At 34.7% G+C, this 18,401-nt stretch overlaps 4 protein-coding genes across 5 annotated transcripts; 2 read left to right on the top strand and 2 right to left on the bottom strand.

Annotated features, from left to right (window-relative positions):
* Positions 1 to 311: 311 nt before the first annotated feature.
* LOC136415035 (AN1-type zinc finger protein 4-like) lies at positions 312 to 9,523 on the bottom strand. 2 transcript variants are annotated; one of them, XM_066399402.1, is made up of 12 exons: positions 9,171 to 9,523; positions 8,719 to 9,022; positions 6,809 to 7,013; positions 6,567 to 6,740; positions 6,223 to 6,464; positions 5,679 to 6,161; positions 4,972 to 5,371; positions 4,512 to 4,917; positions 3,937 to 4,211; positions 3,482 to 3,658; positions 3,285 to 3,432; positions 312 to 3,205 (listed from the first exon to the last, which is right to left on the bottom strand). In XM_066399402.1, the coding sequence occupies exons 2-12, from the start codon at positions 8,861 to 8,863 to the stop codon at positions 3,110 to 3,112; spliced, it is 2,751 nt and encodes a 916-aa protein (XP_066255499.1). In that variant the 5' UTR covers positions 8,864 to 9,022; positions 9,171 to 9,523; the 3' UTR covers positions 312 to 3,109. The 2 variants fall into 2 exon arrangements, with proteins under 2 accessions (XP_066255499.1, XP_066255490.1); XM_066399393.1 differs by having other exon boundaries at positions 4,512 to 4,920.
* Positions 9,524 to 9,934: 411 nt separating this feature from the next.
* Positions 9,935 to 11,700, top strand: DCTN4-p62 (dynactin subunit 4). Its single transcript, XM_066390068.1, has one exon. The coding sequence runs from the start codon at positions 10,005 to 10,007 to the stop codon at positions 11,535 to 11,537; it is 1,533 nt and encodes a 510-aa protein (XP_066246165.1). The 5' UTR covers positions 9,935 to 10,004; the 3' UTR covers positions 11,538 to 11,700.
* LOC136408879 (tax1-binding protein 1 homolog) lies at positions 10,853 to 13,877 on the bottom strand. Its single transcript, XM_066390080.1, has 3 exons — positions 13,728 to 13,877; positions 13,320 to 13,521; positions 10,853 to 13,185 (listed from the first exon to the last, which is right to left on the bottom strand). The coding sequence occupies exons 1-3, from the start codon at positions 13,752 to 13,754 to the stop codon at positions 12,566 to 12,568; spliced, it is 849 nt and encodes a 282-aa protein (XP_066246177.1). The 5' UTR covers positions 13,755 to 13,877; the 3' UTR covers positions 10,853 to 12,565.
* Positions 13,878 to 14,241: 364 nt separating this feature from the next.
* U2af50 (U2 small nuclear riboprotein auxiliary factor 50) lies at positions 14,242 to 18,184 on the top strand. The gene is made up of 9 exons (XM_066403872.1): positions 14,242 to 14,472; positions 14,539 to 14,679; positions 14,949 to 15,135; positions 15,406 to 15,617; positions 15,800 to 15,960; positions 17,167 to 17,289; positions 17,347 to 17,520; positions 17,641 to 17,784; positions 17,902 to 18,184. Exons 1-9 carry the CDS (start codon positions 14,448 to 14,450, stop codon positions 18,031 to 18,033), a joined length of 1,299 nt encoding a protein of 432 aa, XP_066259969.1. The 5' UTR covers positions 14,242 to 14,447; the 3' UTR covers positions 18,034 to 18,184.
* Positions 18,185 to 18,401: the final 217 nt, after the last annotated feature.

The raw sequence follows: 18,401 nt of genomic DNA on the forward strand, positions 1-18,401 counted from the left end.
GCGTTCGAAGAGCTGAGTGTCACATGCGAAACAGTGATGTCAGATTGGAGTGTGAACTTCAACCTTTCACCTTCATTATTATTAAGCATTCATAATATAATCCAATAAGTTAGGAATACTAGTTATTGTATATTTATGTGGATGGAAAACTCAAGAAATGCAGAATGAAACAAGATTGGCAACTATCTCACATTAAGAAGTGTGCATATTTCGTTTTATTTTATTGAATATGTAGGTGAGCATGCACACATACAGCATCTGTACCTACTTCTACATAAACAGAGAAAACTAGGAAAAAAACCCGCATCAAATGGCTCTCAGGTGTTATATTTCCAAAATAATAATTTACAAGACGATAACTATGAACAAAGTAACAGGCTAACCACACAAGAGTACATTATACGAGCACGAAATGCGACTCACTTCGTACCATTGGTATGCAGTACTTTTTCTACGACTATAACGATTTGTGAACAATGACAGGGATGTACCGCCTTAACAGTTCAAAATTCGATACAGCTGCAACTCAAATTCCCACCAGGCTTCTAATGTTTGTTTCTTTGTGGTAGTGCCCTTATTGGAAGCCCATGGGAAAAAGCATTGGAATTTGAGAGCATACTGAAATCGAAAAATCTTTCCATCTTATTTTTAAGTCGATATCAATGCAATATTCCGACAGTCGTAGAAATATAATTTTTAAAATTTTGGGATTTACTATTTTTATTCGACACTTCAAAATATTTTAACATCCGAACATTTTTTTGCTGGTTATGATATAAATATATAACTGAATAGCATATAATAGTTAATAAAATAATTACGGTGTTAATAACAAATACATTAAATAAACCACCATGAGGAGTCGACGTTAATCTGCGATGACCAAATAATATATAATGTATAAAAAACGTGAATAATGCTACACACCATAAACCGGCAAATGGGCTAGAATAAGAGTTGCAAGATAAGATTTTTTTTGTATTCGGAACAAGAGAAATTATATTTAAGTAAATTTGGTACTAGCACTAAAGTAAATCCTTGCAACTCTTTGGCGATCAGTGAATTTTCAGTAGGTATAACCGACTAATGTCCACAGATAAGCAAAGCAATCAAAATTAACCACTTTAACCATTACTGTTTATCGAAAGAAACAAATCGATCTTGGTCGAAGTTAATACCCACCAAAATGTCCACAAAACAACTCGCAACAGAACGTTCTTAGTCCTAATATGAAATATTATTCAACATAGAAAATAATTACTGAAAATTGGGATTTTGAAAGAAATCCGATGGTGTTAGAACTGACGAAGTGTCTAACTGTATTCCTGCAATAACTTTAAAATTATTTTTCAATTTGTAAAATATCTCAATAAATATTCTTAATAGGAAATAGGTTGGCCCACTTTACGAGAGCAAATTTCCACGAAATCTTTTAACATTTAAAACAGATTGTATGTATTTCTTCAAATTTTGACAAAGTGGACCTCGTGTTAAATTAACTTTGACCTATTGCAAAGAAAAACGACAATATTTTGTTCTCATTTAACGGCTATTTGGCATTGTAAGAGGAAATAACTTGAACAAAAACTGTTAGTATTTTCCAAAACGGATAACCGGATTTGCAATGAAATCTGAACGAGTTGGGTGACAGTAATAATCCTATAGTTCGGTCAGACATTTTTTAAGCTACACATGAGCGAAATAGAATTATTTACCAACGCAAATATAGCTACCAGTGTTCATCAATGCCAAATGAATAAAAAGATACTTTAAACAAGAGGAGTGCTTACTTTGAGACTGTTTAACGTTCTTTCAACACCCGAAAAACTTTGTTGAAAAAATGCAACATGTTTATCAAAATAGCACTTTGTATGAGGTACCATCAAATACAGGATTTTTAATTCAATCCAAAAAATCCCGAGGACTGCATGTCTTAAAATTGAACAGTCCTGTCATTAAAATATGAAATGTGACTGGGAGGAAAATTAGCTCGGATCGAGTATTATTAAATCGTCACAAAGAATATAAGTGTATAAATAACTTAACAAATGAACTACAAAATTCACAAACTTACTCATCTGCTTCCGATGAAGAAAAACACAGATTAGCACAAAAATATAGAGAAAATAACAAATATTCTAAAATGATAAACAATATACCAAGGGCACACAAAACTGTTTTAATTGAATACCGAGGCCGGAACATGGATCTGGATCGAAATTTGGGGATAAAATTCTCATTAATTATTATATTACTCACTCATTTGATTACTATAACATTGGGGCCATATTGTATTAGTAAAACACATCTTTAAAGGACATTAAAACTTTTAAATAGTCATTCTTTATTCCCGAAAATTGAGATCGAAAACTTCAAGTAAAATTGATTTTCATTCCTACTGCGTAAAACATTATTTTAACTAGCAATTCTGTGTAAAAAATTACGATTTTAAATGACAAAATACGAGAATTAGATTCAAAAGAGCTTCGGTCACTGGCTTTTGCATCATATTTGTAGTGCTTTCACGCTCAACATTGACAGCATTACAATTTACCAGTAAATTATCTTTCCGTATGTGTTCTTATTCAAATTTACGTTCCTAAGAATATCAACCTTAAAAATTCCCATAGAAATCACATTGCTGCACAAAAAAATATATATATATTAAACGATACTAAATGTCATACCTAAATGAATGCAGAAAACCACCTAATTTTCACAATCACTGGATTACAATAGAGCCTCAAGAAACTTATTTACATAGCCTCTTCAATGCTCCTTAGTGGTAATATTATACCCTGTATTCCGCATATACAATGACGTCAAATTTGAAACCCTCAATGACGCAACAAACATTAAATTAAAACAGTTTTGCGACCCTCACTATCATGAACAAAAAAAAAACCGTTATCAAATATTATTCCAAACACCTCTCCTCTACAAACATTTCACTAAACATAACATGAGCATTTAAGCAAAACCGTATATATGTAGTTTTAATAGTATTATTTTTTTATAGTATCGACAATACAGCGTAAATAGTTGAACTGAAAAACTGTTTTTACACAAGAGGCACTCGTCATATGGTTCATATTTAATTCCACATGTTTCAAAACCGCTGTACTTTTTGACCAGTGACCAGCGGGTTTTGTCGTTCTAAAATCTTCCTACCTTCAGTTTTATAGTCGTAGGTGCATCTATGTACCTGCACAATAAATTCAATTAAATCTAAACTGCTGAATCGATTTGAAACTCTTAAAAGTATTATTGGTGATAGCATTTACCTCTGAATATCTATGTTGTGAACAAAATATTCGTCCGCATCTACAGTTGTATATGTTCGTGATATTGAGGCGTTTATTGCATTCACTACACCTCGATTTTTTCTTTATCACAGGCGGTAATTTTATAATTTCTTTACTTTCTTCCACCCTAAATAAATACGTTAAGGTATCTTAATAAGTTTCAATCAAGTTCTTACTTGTCCAAGACATTGGCGGCACAGCCTAAATTACAGTAACCAAATAAGTCCTCATTCCTAAATTGTTCTTTTGACTCCAATACATTTTCGTCATTCTTTAACCTTTCTATACTTGAGCAGTCTCTTTCTAAATTCGCACTACGTGGATTATTTCTATTTGCTTCTAGATTTTCTCTCCTGAAACAGAGATTCGTGTTTAGGATTACGGTATTAAGCAACTTGTAAATAAGATAGCAATGCATGTAAATAAGATAACACTTACTTTACACTTACTATACTCTCTTATACAATTTATTATAAACGCAACTGAAACTCAAAAAAGACAAAGATACATAATCCTTCGGCATCGTGTTTGCATTCAAGAAAATTGACAAATTTAAAACGAGCTTTAATCATGAAATACTTATTGATTTTCTCAAATTTACATGTGTAAAAAAATGCAATTCAAAACTTACCGATTTCTCCTATTATATAACGGAGACCTAGGTTCGTGTGAAAAAAATAAATCGCAATACTTCGGATGGTGTTTGGGGGCGTACTGAGGTGGAATCGCACTAGGGGCCGACAAATATTGCGGCACGAAAAAGTTCGCTCCGGAACAAACGCCAAATTCCGTAGAGGACTGCGAATAATTTCCCAAATTGCTTAATTCTGGCTTGAGTTTTGATTGAGGATTTTCGAGACCGTCATAGTTATACTCGATACCTTGACGACGCTTTAGTAAACCCACCTACAACAAAAGGGTAAAAAATAAATAAGATTACTAGGAGTAAACACAATGGTTGCCAACTGGCTGATAACAAACTGAGTAAGAACTTATATCTACAAGGCACCAAATTCCTATGATTGTAGTCTTCTTTTCCTCCCATCGTGATTGATAATATATTTTGAATTTGACAATTGTTGAATATTTATGTTATTTTACGAGTGAGGACTATAGCATTACAGAAGTCTTTGTTTTTTGATGGACTCCGATTGTACGATTTATTACCAGAAAATTGGAAATTGTATATTCTTATAAAACACTCACTTGACACGTGGCGCTACGTTTCAGTCTTTCACTAGCCGGCTCGTGAATTTCCCACAAATCTTGAGTGCGTTCTTCCAATTCTATACTATCGGGAGAACTCTTAGGCCTCTCAGCAACTTCAGTTGCAAGAACCAGCCGCGTTAGGCGAACCCTGTTCCGGGCAGACATCGAGTAACTTTCCCCATAAAGGTCCTTATTGGTCTCCTCGTCTAAGAGCTGGAGCTGCTCCGCCAACTTGGCTCCCATCTCTTCCACTGAAGATCCCCCCGTCGCTCCCAAAATGGGGCTTTCGCCCCTACTGCTCGACAAATTGCCCAGGGATTCCAGCCTGGTTAGATTTGGTAAAGGGGCATCTAAACTACTGCTACTAGTGGGAGGAGAAAGTTTTCCGGTACTTAGAGAATAGCTACTATAAAATAACAATTAAAACTCTGTAAGCAATACACAATTCATTATATACCTCGTCTGAGGTAACTTATTAGAGCAGCTAGACGACTCTATATTGCAGAAGCATCTGGAATCCAAGGAATGGGCCTGTGGCAGCTTGTTTATGCCAGTGAATTGACTACCCCCAGCCCGCGAAACAGTGCTCAGAGCCGGAGTCGAATTATTACAATTCCTATCTAATATCTTTGCATCGCTAGTTGATCCAAAGTTGCTACGTGTCAATCGGTTTGACGTTAAATCCGGCAACGTTCTGAACGTGGCGCTTCCCGTGGGAGCAGAATTATTTGCTAAATAGGTCGGCGACGGCAAATTTAAAAAATTGCTATTATCATTGGCTATTGCTGCTGTACCGCGTCTTAATGCGCTTGCCAAAATCCTTTCCGATTCATCTAATTCTCCCGGTAAAAAGTCATCTGAAATAAATTAGAATGAAATAGAATCACCCATAGAGTCCAAGAGTTTTTAAAATCCTACATAGCTCATTTAAAACACAAAAAAGTTTTCGCATTTAAAAGAAGTGAAAACTGAGGCAACAATTCATGCGTCTCACAGGTAGATATACGCCTATGCGATGCATGGATCTGTGTTATTACTATCACATTAAATATGGGACACCAGATGGTAAGTAAATGATTGAAAAAAGAAACCTTAAAATTATTGCTAATTCTTTAATACCATAATAGAAAACTTCCCCTTAAAACATTGAAAAAATCTGCTCACCTGTATCAAATATCCTAAGATCTGGTAACTTGTTTGAGTTCAAACCTTGTAACAAATATGGGTTTTCACTACAGTTATTCGCCATTGGAATTCTTTCCTCATCGCAATCGTCTAAGCCATCAATGTTCGCCAAAATATCCGGACTATCCAGCCTATCGTTCTCCAAAGAGTTCAAGCTTGGCAAGGCATTTGAGTAGGGTGAGTTGTCCATTTGACCGCCACTAAATGAATTTGGATGTCTTTCTCTGGAGAAAGTTATAGTGTAGCCATCAATGTTGGTTTCCGATTGTTCAATGGACCGGGACGGGAGCCTCTTGGCAATTCTGGCGAAAGCCTCTCTCGTTTGAGAATAACTCCCTCTTCTTTCGCTATATAGAGACTTTAGCTTTGGTTTTGGCACACAAATGTTTTGCAATACTTTTGGCTTGGTGCGGTGTTTGTCTTTGAGGGCTATCTCTTCACTTTCTGATTGATTTCCTTCATCTAAAATTAATAAAAAAACATTTCTAAACGAGAGTCTAATAATTATTGGAATTTCACGTACCTATATGTTTCTCAAAGACCGTCAGGTCCACATTGTCCAGCAATTCGCCGGAGCATTCCTCTAAAAAGCGATAAGAAATATTGCCTCTCCCCTCAGGTGGCTCGCTTTGATAACAACTCTGACGTATACTACATTCAACGTCTTCTGCACTCTTAATCTTAGATTGCTTTTTAATATTCAGTTCATCCATTTTCTTACGAAGAGTCGTGATTTTGGTACACATTTCGGTATCTTCTACAAGCCTATCAGAGGGAAAAGCTTCTATTACTATTAGGATTTAATAAAATTGTGAAATGTGTGCATTTTTACTTGCATGAAATACTATTTTTATCTTGAAACCGCACCTCTCAAACGCTTCCAAAGTGTCTCGGCGCGAAGGTTTCGAAGGCGGAGAAATCGGGCCCTCATTGTAAGGAGAATAAGAACCGTCTTCGTTTTCAATGACGCGCAAAAGGTTAATTATGTCGCCTTCCTTAAAAACCAGAACTGACACCTTAGAGCCTGGCGTCATTTCGTCCCTAATTAAATTCAGACACATTTAAATGCAACTCAATTCCATAATCGTTACTTCTCAGCAATAGCTTACTTGGAAGTCTCCAAAAGATCTTTCAATTCCTTCAATATATAATGCTCGCACGACACTGATAGTCGTCTAGTCGATATTGGTCCGCCTCTCATTGCAGAAACTAAGATTAAAGTTGACCCATTTCTGATTCCCGCATCACGCAGCCTTGAAGTGTCTTTCAACTCTTCCGATTGAAATATCAGGTTTTGTTGAAAAACTGGGATACCTTAAACGATAAGGAAAAATTTTAGTTGCAATGGAAGGGTAAATCCTCTGATATCCATTCGCATTCTAAGAACATTCCCAGGTTCGTCATAACCTGGCAATTCATGAACCTGATAATAGAAACAAAATAGAAAGTTCACAGGTAATGGCAGCTAAATTTCAAAATTGTAGTATCCTGTGCTTAAACATCGTGAATGTTTGGAACGTGCTCCTTTTGAATTTTTATCAAAATAATAACAGAAAACCGTTCTAAAGACTAATAGATTATAGCAGTTGTAATTTTGGCTAAAAAATTATTTCTATGAGAACCAAGAAACTGGAAATTGTGATATGGAATTATCCAAAAAAGTGAAATTTGGCATCACCTGGTAGTATTATGTAATTGTACGTGAAAAAAAAACTGAAGACTAATCCCTCGTTTTCGAGTTCAGTACCAGTGCAAGCTGGGTAAATAAAACCGAAAATTGGTTCAAGGTCAGATTTATCAATAACGCTTGTGTACTAATTTAACTAGGACTTGCATAGAAAAAATAAACAGTTTTTATGCTTAATCATTTCCTGGTTTGTTCAATTCAGTTTCCTTATATCTTAAAATGCAAAGGGATTTGTTATATTAATTGATGAGCTGAGAGGAGAGTCTAATGAGAGATCACTGGGCGGGTCAAATCTTTTTTCTTGTCAAGTAAATGAATATTAATTATTGCTCCCCGTTCTGTGGAATTGTATTCGTATGAAATACTTATTAACCCAAACCAGTGTTTCATACAAAAATGTAAAATTTGGACCACTTATTTCTTACAATTTTTGTTGATTTTAAATCATGTTCTGTCCGGTTTTATCTCTAGGGCGTACCTAAAGCTTAGCTGTAGATTCTCTAAACAATATATTTATAATCACCCTCTTTGCTTGTTTGCACCGAATCTTTAATAAAAATATATGATTGCAAAGCATCTTTCTAAAATTAGAATGTTATGTAATGTGTATTGTATTCCTCTAAGCTCCCATATTAGCACATTCTTTGCTTTAAAAACTGAACTATTTTTTTGATATTGTATAGATATAACCCTGTAAGATACATGACTCTAAAATAAAAGATATACAGAGTGGTTCCTAAACATACAGCACAAAGTTGAGGGGATATTATTTGGGTTAAAACAGGAAAAAAGTGTCTATAAACGTGTGTCCAAATCACTTGTTTTCTGAAATGTGAGGTGCTAAAAAAACCAACCCAGATTCTTCAAAAAACTAGCAGTCACCTAGAAGAAGGATTCATATTTCCCAATTGGTGGCAGCCGTTTGGAACCATTTTAGCAGATTTTTGAAATTGTGTAGATTTTATTTATTTGTATTAAGTTTGTTTAGATTTTAATTTTAAATGTCAAAAATGAGATGACCTAAGAAATATCCCTTTAAAATGGCGCCATATGTTTAGAAAACACCTTGCTGATAAACAATTAAAATTCAGGCATAATTTTAATATACCTGGCTACATTCACATCGTTTGCCACACATTGGTGTGATGCAAAATTTGGAAAATGGACAAAACTTCAATGATGAAACTTATCTGAATAATGATCGAAACATTAACAATGAGATTCGTGATGACACCAGCTATGTTAATATCATATTTAATTTGAAGTTATTTTCTATGTTGTCTTAATTTATTAAACAATTCTAGAGCTATACCAACAGCTGTAGCTTCTTACCTTCAACTCTGAAAATTTTCTTCTTAATGGCACTGACTGTATCATTGGAGGATACCTTAATGTCGAATGTCGTGCCCATCAAGGTTTTAATCTGAATTTCAATGTTGGGTTCATCGAAATTATCAGAAAACCCATCTTCAGACATTTTTGGGGTTTAATTTAAACTTATTCTGACAGCTGACATAAAAAACTGCAACTAAACTTAAGCCAGGTGTTCAAGTAATCTGTGACACCTGGGGTATATTTGAGGGTGGTGCACAATATTATTATAAAACAAAAGCAAGAACCTTGGCCATGACCAAACCTGCAAAATAGAAAAAACCTCTGAAGTTAAATGCGAAATTACGACCACTGGGCGTTTCTGAAATGAGATCAGAACACCTATTTGTTGGAACTGGTGAGATGTGAAATATTTTTGGCACTAGCAAACTATTTTTAACTGTCTCACTTACCAGACCACCACAAAATACAAACAAAAATAAATTAACTGCGGTTAAACATTTCCTCGAATTGTTTGACGAGTCCAAAAGCTTATGCAAGCAGTGCCAGCCAACACAATTCTGAAGGTGGGATTGTTGAAAATGCGTCCGTGGTTTAAAACATCGACGTTAACAAACACGATGCATCCAACATCGACCGATTAACATTAAGGGAGCGACCCACGACTAAATTTTTAGCCGTTAACTGCAATTTGCGTGAATTAAGAAACACTGCACTCCCGAAAATCCACAAACCAGCGAAAAAAGAATCCTGTGATTCATTCCCGATTCCCAGTCACAGCTCACAGCGTCACAGCACAGCTGGAATTTTTCCCACAGTCAATTTGGACAAATGACATCTCCCCACTTCGGGATAATAGGAGAGTCCGATTCGCTCGAAATCATATCAAAAATTACGTTTTAGGTGTAAGTGTACACTTCATTCATAGTATAAAAAGTTATTGTGCTCCTCGTTCGCGAGATCATTCCGATCTTCTCTCCGCCAGGAATGCCACAAAAGTTTAAAACCGAAAAGGTAACCATTCGTTTTTTAAGTTCAAGTGATTTTGGGGCAAATGTTTTTTCTTAATTCTACTACTGCTCTGGGTGTAAACACAACGATCACTTTCGATGTTTTCCCATCCTTAGCTGTCATTGATTGCAAAAGGGAAAATGGGGTTTTTTACACATAAATTTTAGTTTTTATTTATTGTCATTAGAGTTTTTTAATGGTCGAGCTAATCGTTATTACCAATTTCTATCAATTTTTAGTTATTTAATTCAATATTTTGAGCAACAGAGGTTTACATGAAAATGTCTTATAAAACGGGCGCAGAAGCAGTTAAATACGCCTGCACTTGCGGTTTGCTAAAGTCTCTCCCCTATCTGTATTTTTGTCGGCATTGCTCCCAACTTCGATGTGGATTTTGTGTCTGCCCTGAAGTAGATTCAATTTTCTGCGGAAAATGTTGTGAAACCATTCCATCTGCTGAAGCTAAAGTCAAGAAGAATAAATGTGCTAACTGTTTCGTCTGTCCTAGTTGTCAGCAAGAATTGTCAACTAGAATTGCCTCAAAAAGCCCTGTCAACACAGAAGATGCTAAAAGTAGTGTGTCTTCCGTGAAGAAAACATACTATTTGAGCTGCTATTACTGTAGATGGAATTCGAGAGATGTTGGAATTCCTGACCAAGCTTCTGCTACTGGTGGATGGCCACAGCGTGAAAATGTGCACAGCAACCATTTGCAACAAATTATTGACACTTACAAACAGGTGATGTTATCACAAAAGCAAAAAAAAGAGGTGGATAAGAAGAAACAACTTGGGAAGCAAATGGGGTTTGTGAGTTATACTGATAGAACTGGAGTCACAGCATCAGCCCTAAGGAAACGAATTGGTCTCTCTGATATTCCTCATGCTATGCTTAAAAAGCCAAAGATGCCAGAACCAGCAATTGCAAAATCTGAGGTAGAACAACTGCCAGATGAAATATTTACCACCCCAGTTTCTTTGATGAACATTACAACTATAGAACAAAGGCTTTTGCAGCCAGAATCTCAGCCAACTACTGTAGATAAGCTCTTTCCTGTGCAGAAGCAACTATCTGTGAAGAAATCGTTAAGATGCCGGCAGTGTGAACGCAATATAAGCAAACCTGAGTATAACCCAACCTCTATTAAATTCAAAATACAGCTTTTTGCATATGTTTACATCCCACAGATCACTATTGTCAGTGTTGGACCATTACTTCCAGACAAACCTTGTGATCTCATTATTAAATTTCTTAATCAAACAACCCATCAAACTACCATTACTATTCTTGACTTGGACTTAGCAGAACAAGAAGCATTTGTCAATGAACAGAAAATGATTGATATAGCTGAGAGATTTGAACAGCACTTATCTCTGGAATCAACTAAACCTTCATTAACAAGCCCACAGCCGTCAAGTCTGTTGTCTCACACTCCCCGTCAACCATCTATCACTCTCAAAGCCAGAAAAATTGAAGAAACTGTTAATTGTAAAGTAGCTATTCCAGAAAATCCATTTATTTTACCCCCAAGAGATGATGCAGCAGAGTATGATGATTCCACTGATATCCATAACATTGAGGATGATCCTAATTTAGTGGTGTGGAGGAAATCTAATAAGGCTTTAGTGAAATTACAAGTAACACCAGATGTTGATTTAAAGGAAAATGATGAAGTAGTGTGTGGATTTACAATGGAGCATATTTTTACTAACATAATTGCTGCTACTTTTGAAAATAAGCAACAGCCACCCAAAATGAATCATAGAGTTAGGGTGTTTTTTAATTTGGGAAAAATTGCCAATGTTTAAATTTTTATAGTAACTTTTCTTTGCTGTTAGGTGTAGGTACATGTTATATGCAAAATAATTTGAAACACACTTATATAATTTATTACTAATTTATTCTATAATATTCCTTGATATATTTTGTATTGACATTATGAATAAACATTTCTGTATTAAGTAACACAAATGCAGTGTTCATATCTGCACTGATTTCATCCCCACCAATTGTGACATCAACATCCCCCATGGCTCAAATACAAGTCAATTGAATGCCCTCAAGAGGTTGAAGAAGAGCCCTGCAACTCTTTCATTGTTATCAACATGTTCCATTATATTATGATATAACTTGATAATCAGAAAACAAAAAAATATTCTAAGAATAATAAAATATAAACATTTGAAACATTAACATTACTTATATATTACTTATCAGAATAATAATAATAATTACTACATTTAAATATTATATTTATCCAGATTCTACATTATCACCATTAGTTCCACAAGGGCCAGTAACACTAAATTATATAGGGTGTCCCTTTGAAAAGAACCACATTTGGTATGTTCCTCACTTTTCAAAGTTGAATCTCTGGCTTATTTTAAACAGAACGACCTAGGCAAATCGCATTTCCACATCTCATTATTTTATGCAAATGACCTCTGATATCACTTTTATTTTAAAAGTTCTTAAGCCACTTGATAGAACACCTGCATTTTATAGCAGATTTATTTGTTTAGAAACCATGGGAGTTCAGGTATTCTACAACCTTCTATTGCTCAAAAACAGTTTTATAAAGTTTTCATATTTTTTCCTATTTAAATAGTTTTTATCACACATTTATCAATTCTTCATTTTGGTATTAAATTAAAAAGTTATGTAATTTAAATTTTTTTTTAAATTCCATCCTTTGGTTTAATATAATAAATAATAAATTTGCTTAGTAAAAGCAATTCACACTGTTGTTAGAAGCACACATTAATCAATTTATATTTTAATGTCCTAAACACTCTCAAAAACATTAGTTAATGTTATTGTTGAAAGAAAAATAATTTTATGCTTTCGAGTCTGAATGTGAATGTTGAAGCATAAAAGGAAATGGTGGTAGCGGTTGCAATTCTCCCAGATCCTTGTTGACATCAATGAATTCTTCCTCTTCATGCACCCAACCCTTATCTGAACAATAAGTATCTTTCAGTTTTTCATATTTTTTTTCAATTTTAAGTTTTTCAAAATATAATTTTTTATACTCCTCCTCTCCCTCCACTACCTTATTTTTAAGCATTTTAATATCTTTATTGTGCCTCAAAACAATATGTTCTATACCCTCCACTGAACCCTTCAATTTTGTAATGTCTTGATCATAATTTTTAAAGCTACTCTCCATCTTCTCATCTAGAAAGACTTTCAATGACTTTTTAAGAATATTGTTTTCTTCTGTAAGACTAGCGATCATCTCTTTAAGTTTAGTAATCTCAATATCTTTTTCAAGAATTACTTGACACATTGCTGTGCTATCACATGAAATTAATACTTGACTTGACAATATTTCTGAGGTTGTTAGTGGTTGGTATTCTACACTAAAATCGAAAGGTGAACTGGCTCCTTTTAATTCCTGGTTACTGATGTAACATACTTGATATAAATTTGAAGTGTCTCTTGGTAGTAGATAACCTAAAGAAGGGTTTAAGTTGTAGGACATGAAATGGAGTGTATTAATTATTATATAGTTACTTCTAAATACCAAAATGAAGATATCACTTTTGCTCATGTAGTTATGTAACAGAATAGCAGCAAAATACACTTACCAAGAAATGTAATTTGTCCAATCTGTTCTGTGTTAACATCTCGAACTGCTTTTCCAGTTATATATTCACTAGTATTGTTCCACCCTAGTTTAAATATAGCTACAATATCATAGGATTTTTGAACATACTTTGCATCAAGTTTAAAAGTACAAGTAAAGTCATTTTTTAAATCATAGTGGTCTTTAATGTCCAAGAAAGTCACCTGAAAAAGAAGACGGAATTCCAGTCTATTTTCTCTTTTCAGATGGAAAGAATTTTTTCAGGGTTGGAAAGCTATGAGTTTTTAAAAAATTAATTTTGTTTCAAATTAAACGTTTTGGAGAAAAATGAATGATAGAACGTGTGCAAGGTCCACAGCAACGGCATACAGTATGAAATGGAGTAAAAGTAATGCGGCACAATACTTACTACAGGAGAGTTCATTAAGGACCACATTCTAACAAAATGGAAAAATAAATACACTTCCACAAAGTATGCACTAGTACAAGTGAAATTTAGATTTTCGGAAATTTATTATATCTAAATCGCAATTTTAACAATTAAACTGTATTTAATTCTTCATGTTATGTTAGCAAATTCGTTTAACAATAAATAAAACAAATACAATTTGTTATTTTGATTGACAATTGACAAACCAAAAAATAACGATTTCATTATCTAACGTGCACCTAGAGTTGGCAACTACGCTATAATATTGATGTATGGAATGTAATGAATCACTATAAAAATAAAGCCATTTCTAAATATAAACGGCTTAATAAATAAAAATATTTAGAAAGCAATAGATGCGATGGAATAGAATGTGGACGGTTTCGTTTCTCTAGCCAAGACGTTGTCATATTTATAACTTCGTGGCTTGTAAAAATAGAAGCCCAGCACTATCAAGGATTGGGCTTTATTGAGATCGATCTCGGCCATTTTGAAATTTCGGATTTGGTGTTTGGGTTTTCTTTTGGCTTTTTTCGGTATTTGGCTGTTCGTTGCGTTCTTTTATGTATTGCATATTTCCATGTGTTTAATAAAATAGAGATTTATTTCTATTGATTTGTAGCAAACAAAAGACAGGGAAAGCTCTTTATCATAGATACAATTCCACACATTTCCTGAACACTAGGAAAACCCTACTAAATGGTTAATATGAGCGACGACAAAGGTATTGTGGTGTTGCATTGTGTTATGAAAAGGTGTTATTTTTCATGTTCCTAATGTTAAAAATTAGAAAAAGAACGGGACCGCAGCCGTGAGAGGGACCGTAGACGTCGTTCACGATCTCGGGAACACAGACGCCGTTCCAGGTCTCGATCCAGGGAGAGACCAGAAAGGAGAAGGAGCCGTTCCAGGTCTCCAAGAGGCCACAAAAGTAAATACCTAGTTTTCAAATATTCATTTCCATTGACGTCAGATTGTTGATCAGAAACTGAGGTGCATATTTGAAAGTATGTCAAGGTATTTTGTATGTATTTTTATGTAAAAAAAAGCCACAGAATATTTAGTGGTCTGGATCTGTCCGTCTCTGAATCTGATATTTTAAGAGTTGTTTATATTTATTATAACTAATTTGTTTCTTTGATACTTTTCCTCCACTAATATATTTAGGTAATAGTTACTAAATAAAAAATGTTAATCTAGACAGCTTTTCACGGAGGAGAAAGCCATCCTTATATTGGGATGTACCACCACCAGGCTTCGAACATATTACTCCTCTGCAGTATAAAGCTATGCAAGCCGCTGGTCAAATACCTGCCAATATCGTAGCAGACACGCCCCAAGCTGCTGTTCCTGTGGTAGGATCAACAATTACCAGACAAGCTAGAAGGTATCCCAAATATATTTTTTGATTTTTAATAAGTTTACTTAAAATGTGCAATGCAGAAGAGTTGCACTGAAAGATTATTTGTAAATAAGTCTATATAAATCGTAAGCTAATTTGCCATCAGGTCTGACTATTGTCAGTAGGTGAATAATGGATTTAACTCTATGCCTAACAATCCATTATTTTGGTAGTCATCATGTTATTAAGAGTAATAATTATTTTCTGTTTAATGCCCACTTAATAGCAAATAATTAAATTTTCTGCTCTACCCAGATTGTACGTCGGAAACATTCCATTTGGAGTAACTGAAGACGAAATGATGGAGTATTTCAACCAGCAGATGCATCTTAGCGGTTTGGCTCAAGCCGCCGGAAACCCCGTTTTGGCGTGTCAGATTAATTTGGACAAAAATTTCGCTTTCCTTGAGTTTAGGTCTATCGACGAAACAACGCAAGCCATGGCGTTTGACGGAATTAATTTCAAAGGTAAAATATACATTTTTACTTTTTTATGTGTTGTTTGTGAATTGTTTTACAGTTCAACTTTTTCTAAATGAAAAGAAAATAATTGCATTTTAGGCATTTATAGTTAAAAGTTCAAACAAACAAAATTTACAGGAGGGCGACTTTCCCTAATTGGATGTTGTAGTAAACATTCTGCATTTCAGGTCAATCTCTTAAAATCCGGCGTCCTCATGATTACCAACCGATGCCCGGAATGTCAGAAAACTCAATCACCGTCCCCGCAGGCGTCATAAGTACTGTGGTCCCGGATTCTCCTCATAAAATATTTATAGGGGGTTTACCAAATTATTTGAACGAAGATCAGGTAAGTTCAGAAGAAGGAAATAGGTGTGAATGAAGGTGCATGGGGTCAAAAGTTGTATTTATCTCTCTATCACTTTAGCTATAAATTGTTTTAACTGTACAACTTTGACAGAGCGAAGGTACATGGAAAGATTATTTTCTTTCTTAGCTTTAGCGAAACAGCGTCAGCGCTCAAGGATCGGCCGCGTATTTTCTTACAGCATTTTCAGGTGCAAAATAAAACGTTCTTCTTGCCATTTTCTGGGTTCTTTTCAGCATTTTCAGAGTTTTGTTACAGGTTTTCTTGTTGTTGCAGGGTTTTTTTAGGTAAAATTATGCTGGAACAGGCTGAATGTAAAGTAAATAGTCGACCTTTGTGGTCCACGATATTTCTCGGATTTCAGCGGTTTTTTTCAGGTTTAGAAACCGAAATGTGGACTCACAAATTTCAATATCGTTTTTAAGTGTGCTAAAACTCAAACAATGGGGATTGTTTTGTTTTTAGAACGAAGGAAACTTATAATATTTCTTTTGATATTTTTCTATCCATGATACGTTAAAGGCGATATTTACAGTTCTGGTTTTGTACTATTTACATTACACAGACGTCATTAAAATAATTGGGTTTTTTAAATTTTCCAGGGGATTAAAATGAAATAAAGGGGGTTTTCTATTAACACCGTCTGAACCAGAACCATTTCAACGTTTTTAAAAACTAATAAAACAATACCCATTGTTAACGGCAGAAACATGTTTAATATCTAGTAGTTATTTTGCAATATGGTTGTAAACGTTACTCATGCTTTGATTTTCTGCCCTGTAGCTAGGGTCGCGCGCTCGATCCTTATGAATTGTTGAATCCACACTAAAAAACCCGAACACCCTGTGGAATTAGAAAGGCAAGTTAAACCGGAATCGGAGTGCTACTTAAAATTAAAAACGATGCTTATAGAATAGGCTGTATGAATTCTAAAAATATTCCGATATCGGGGTCCTATCAGGCAAAAACTAAAGCTTAAAATTCGTTTCTTTGTAATAAAAACCAAAAAAATGAGTGCTTCATTTACAGCCTTCGGTTTGTATAAGTAAAACAAGTGTTTAGTTTTGTTTATGTGTCCACATTGAAAGAAATAGCTGAAGTATGTACATAATTAATTGTTGTTTCAATGTGGACACAGTGCCAACTCCAGTTAATAGGATAAACCAACTAACTTTAACGTTTTCGCAGGTTAAGGAATTGTTGATGTCGTTCGGTCAGCTGAAGGCCTTCAACTTGGTCAAAGACACGGCCTTTGGGTTAAGCAAGGGCTACGCATTTGCTGAGTATATTGATATTAGCATGACCGACCAGGTGACAAATCTCTTTACATGAAACTATATTTTCAATTTAATATTAACCGTTTTGTAGGCTATTGCTGGCTTAAACGGCATGCAACTAGGAGATAAGCGGCTCATCGTCCAGAGGGCCAGCGTTGGAGCCAAGAACGCTACTGTACTGCCTGCAGTGCAAATTCAAGTTCCAGGTCTTAGTCTCGTTGGCGCTTCAGGCCCGCCGACAGAAGTTTTATGTTTGTTGAATATGGTGAGTGTTTGGTAATATAATACAATTAAAATTTGTCCATTGTAGTTAAGATTGAGGAAGGAAACTGACTAAAACATGGCATTTCCATTTTGTAAATTAATTGGGTAATTTATTGTGCAGGTTACTCCCGACGAATTAAAAGATGAAGAAGAATATGAAGACATTCTGGAGGACATCAAAGAGGAATGCAATAAATATGGGGTAGTTAGAAGTATAGAGATTCCAAGACCGATTGAAGGCGTGGAAGTGCCTGGATGCGGAAAGGTAAACATATTGTTGTCTAATTTCGGTTTAACTTTTATTAGTTCTAGAGTTTTGGTATTTCCCAGTTATGTATATCAGAATAATTTCCAGCTAATACTTTAGTTATTTTACTTTCAGGTATTCGTTGAATTTAATTCAGTGTTGGACTGCCAGAAAGCCCAACAAACTCTTACCGGACGAAAGTTCAGCAACAGGGTGGTAGTTACATCGTATTTCGATCCTGACAAATACCACAGACGCGAATTTTAGATTTTCTAGTTATTTATGCTAAGAAATTTTGAAATGTAGGCATACAATTTTGTTTGATTACGCTTTATGTACTTGTGGCATTAGGTGAATCATTCGTTTCTGCACCAGATACTAAATCTAAATATATTACATTCGTAGTGAATAAAAATAAGTGTGTTTTATTTCGTTTTGTCACCTTTTTTACTGACATTTTTTTTGAAAAATTTAAGTGGAAAGTATCATTTTTCGGAAAGGGATTTGATACTGCGAAACACGAGGTTTCTTTATCCCAAATTAAGAATTTCGATAATGAGTTTTTTGAAAATAAGAAAGAACATAAAATCTATACGTGTAAATTGATATGCAATGAGAAAAAATTAACCTTGGAC

Source organism: Euwallacea similis, chromosome 1 (genome assembly GCF_039881205.1).
Source record: "Euwallacea similis isolate ESF13 chromosome 1, ESF131.1, whole genome shotgun sequence".
Taxonomy (NCBI): domain Eukaryota; kingdom Metazoa; phylum Arthropoda; class Insecta; order Coleoptera; family Curculionidae; genus Euwallacea; species Euwallacea similis.